Here is a 4,467-nt window from a genome sequence, read left to right on the forward strand (position 1 = left end):
CACAAATAGGTGAGACACAAATAATCCAAAATAATGCCTTTTTTTACTTGCTGAAATCACTGACAATTTGCCAGCAGACGTTTAATCAGATCAAATTGATGTAAGTAATAATCTAAACAACAAAACAATAGAAAATACGTGACGAAAAAATTAAGTTAATTGTTTAAATTCATTACAGGTTGCTAATCTATGGGGTTCCAGTTAATGCCCCACTAGGATAATGAACCTGTTTTTGCTGGTGGTAAGTTCAGACCGCAGAAAATAACAATATATCCAAACTGATAAAATTTTCTTCTTCTCAAGTTCAACAAAATACAATCTCCATTAGAAATGTTTATAGTTTGTTGATGTGTTTGCGGTGACTCACATTTTAAAGTCCTGATACTGACGGAGATATGTGGTGTTGTTGTTGTTCCGCTGTTGCCATAAATGGTGTCGACTGTGTATAGTTCTGCATGTGCGTCGTGTCGTAAGGCTGGTTGTTTCCGTAGTAGTACGATGCGTCGCTGTTACAGTAGTAGCCACTTTCCGCTGGAATCGACGGACACTGTGTCGTTTGCTCATACTGATGACTTCTCTGGAGCATATCCTCGAGAGCTCTGATGTAGTTTTGTGCGAGTAACAAGGTGGCAATTTTTGATATTTTTTGTCTATTTGGGCCACGTTTTGCCCGCTGATATGGCAGAACTTTCCTCAATTTCTCGAATGCGTCACAAAGTTGATGCATACGGACACGTTCTCTTTCGTTAATTCGATTTCGACGGTCGCTGTTGGCTCTCCGATTCGAATATCGTCTCCGTCCTGTGATGGTAGTTCTGTAAGCCGCATCGCCGGTATTTTCAGAATTCGTCGTCTCCGACGACTGGTCGCTCATTACATCGAATCCCGCATTGTAATCCGCCACCGAACTCGCATCTCCAAATAAACTGGAAGTGCTGGCATTGCTGGTAAGGACTCCGCCGTTCGTGTTCGTCGTGTAATGCTGTAGAGTTTCCTGGTCGTGGCTGTGACTGCCGTGGTGTTGGGCCACGCGTTCCTGTAGTTTCCTTTTCAACGCACCGTTCATCATGGTTCTCCCGCAATGTCAGTGCAGCTTATCTCTTCCCGATCTCGATCTTTAACGAGAAATTATTGATACGGAGGGTGTGTTCTGTAATGATACTGTGGCCGGCAGTCTTTTTTACCGTATATATCCCCTCCGTGATGAATTTTGCAACGCCTACTTAGTGGACCGTATGGTCAAATTGTACCTCGTCTATAAAATGTAAAATGAAATTTATTTGTTTACTCATTTGCATAAAGTATTGTTTTTATTTTATAGTAAATATAACCCGCATATGTGTTGGCTAAATTTAAACTGCGCATTCCGATTTTACAAAAAAATTATGTATGCAGAATGAGTGACCCTGCCCGCCTAGCCATATGGGTTGGACGGCTTCGTATAATAGGTATTCTGGCATCTACTATTGTTCCCGTTAGTGGAAAATGTAGCACTGCACTGTAACACAGTGGAATAATACGAGTATTCCCACGGCAAAACAAACCGCGGCAAGTGTTGGACAAGGAAATTATTTTAGAATAAATTTTCGTACAATACGGATAAAATAACAGATTTAAAAATAACGCTGGTTAGTCAAGTGACGATAATCGAAGTTTTTGGGGTTTTTTTTTTTGTTTCCTCAATATTTGAATAGTACGGTTCTTAATCGCTCATTACTTTTTCAATACTGTTCGATTCAAGCAAACATGTTTTAACTTTTGAATTTAAAGTTAAGAATTTAACTGCTTCAATCAGTTATATTGACCAATATTTCATGTGCTTTTTAGAGAAATAAATGTGCGCTGCAAATATATACATACATACATACATACATACATACATACATACATACATACATACATACATACATACATACATACATACATACATACATACATACATACATACATACATACATACATACATACATACATACATACATACATGCATGCATATATGTATTACATGCACGCACGTACACACACACATACATACATACATACATACATACATACATACATACACACATACATACATACATACATACATACATACATACATACATACATACATACATACATACATACACGCATACATACATACATACATACATACATACATATATGTATTACATGCACGCACGTACACACACACGTACGCGCGCGCAAACACATATACATACATACATACATACATACATACATACATACATACATACATACATACATACATACATACATACATACATACATACATCTTACATACATATATGTATTACATGCACGCGCGCACGCACGCACTTACAAACGTACGCGCGCGCAAACACACACACACATTGTACATACATACATACATACATACATACATACATACATACATACATACATACATACATCTTACATACATATATGTATTACATGCACGCACGCACGCACTTACACACTCACGTACGCGCGCGCAAACACACACACATACATACATACATACATACATACATACATACATACATACATACATACATACATACATACATACATACATACATACATACATACATACATACACACACACACACATAAAATAAATACATACATACATAAATACATACATACATACATACATACATACATACATACATACATACATACATACATACATACATACATACATACATACATACATACACACACATAAAATACATACATACATACATGCATGCATATATGTATTACATGCACGCACGTACACACACACACACACACATACATACATACACACATACATACATACATACATACATACATACATACATACATACATACATACATACATCTTACATACATATATGTATTACATGCACGCGCGCACGCACGCACTTACACACGTACGCGCGCGCAAACACACACACATACATACATACATACATACATACATACATACATACATACATACATACATACATACATACATACATACATACATACATACGTCTTACATACATATATGTATTACATGCACGCACGCACGCACTTACACACACACGTACGCGCGCGCAAACACACATACATACATACATACATACATACATACATACATACATACATACATACATACATACATACATACATACATACATACATACATACATACATACATACATACATACATACATACATACATACATACATACATACATACATACATACATACGGGACAGATTTTATTTTTTCAAAGTTTCGTGGTTGTTTTTTTTTTTTTTTTTTTTTTTGTTTTTTGCTGCTGCTGCTGTTGCTGCACAACAAAAATTCCGCGACCGGATCTTCCATTTTCAGCCGTGAATTCACCTGCAAATGAGCTATCATTCAAGTTTTGAGAACCCTTTTGGGTTACGATACAGTAACAAGATCTACGAATAAACAAGAAGTAAATATACATGCCAAGCCTTGCAGAATTCCCATGGAAGTTTTCGTTGTTGTTTTTATGACTGTTTAAAAGTTAAAACGTTTAAAAAGAAAGTGAAAAGTTATTACAGTCACCGAGGCGACACGTATCATTTCATTTTCACTCGTCAACACTGAATCTATCACTCCCAGCACTATGCCTGAATATGAATTAACCGATTCTTTTGATTCTCAGTAGGCAAATAATATATCAACTGATGACACATAGTTCTTTTCATAACGAATGAAACTCTCAATTAATATCAATTAAAGATACTCCCATGCCCTTTGATGTACACACATTTTCAGCTGTTCTCTTTCCAAAGGAAAAAAATGACGACTATATGACCACGTGACAAACAACCTGAACCCTCCCACATTCATTTTTCGTTGACATGGCAGGCCGTCTTTTCAAACAAAAACGACATCATATTCTTTTCTCGTTCAAACGGTTGTCACAAGTGACACTTAACACGGCGACGACGCTTTGCCATTGTGCATCCTTCTTTTGTACTCGATCCGGGGTCAAAGGTTATTCAAAGATTTCTAAGCCTATACAATTACTTTGAGGTACAACTAACCCCTAAATAGTGCATCTACATGAACGTACCCATGTGCAAGTTTAGATTCTGTCTTCTCCCTTCTCCATCTTTGGATATGTACGCTTATTTCTAAATCAACGGATGATTGCTGACCAAACCAAAAAATAAAAAAAATTTAAACGTGCGTTTTACAGATGTCTCGGTTCTTGTGTTGAAGTGTGTTCAGTGACCTTTAACCCTGCCCAAGATCGTAAAATTGTAAAATGTATTTAACTTTGTGATCGTAACAGTACAAACTTTAACAGTTGACGCATATCACGAGGCACAAATAGATACCGTGACGCCCTCACCACGTATATCTTTCAGATTTTAATTCAAAGAAAATATCGTAAACAACTTGTTTCAATTCAAAGTCTCACTTTTTACAGATTCTGCACACGGATCA

At 36.6% G+C, this 4,467-nt stretch overlaps 1 protein-coding gene across 1 annotated transcript; it reads right to left on the reverse strand.

The window, feature by feature from the left end:
* Positions 1 to 296: 296 nt before the first annotated feature.
* On the reverse strand, positions 297 to 1,146 carry LOC144435971 (uncharacterized). The gene has a single exon (XM_078124616.1). The coding sequence runs from the start codon at positions 1,067 to 1,069 to the stop codon at positions 371 to 373; it is 699 nt and encodes a 232-aa protein (XP_077980742.1). The 5' UTR covers positions 1,070 to 1,146; the 3' UTR covers positions 297 to 370.
* Positions 1,147 to 4,467: the final 3,321 nt, after the last annotated feature.

The sequence above is a fragment of the Glandiceps talaboti genome, chromosome 5 (genome assembly GCF_964340395.1).
Source record: "Glandiceps talaboti chromosome 5, keGlaTala1.1, whole genome shotgun sequence".
Classification (NCBI taxonomy): domain Eukaryota; kingdom Metazoa; phylum Hemichordata; class Enteropneusta; family Spengelidae; genus Glandiceps; species Glandiceps talaboti.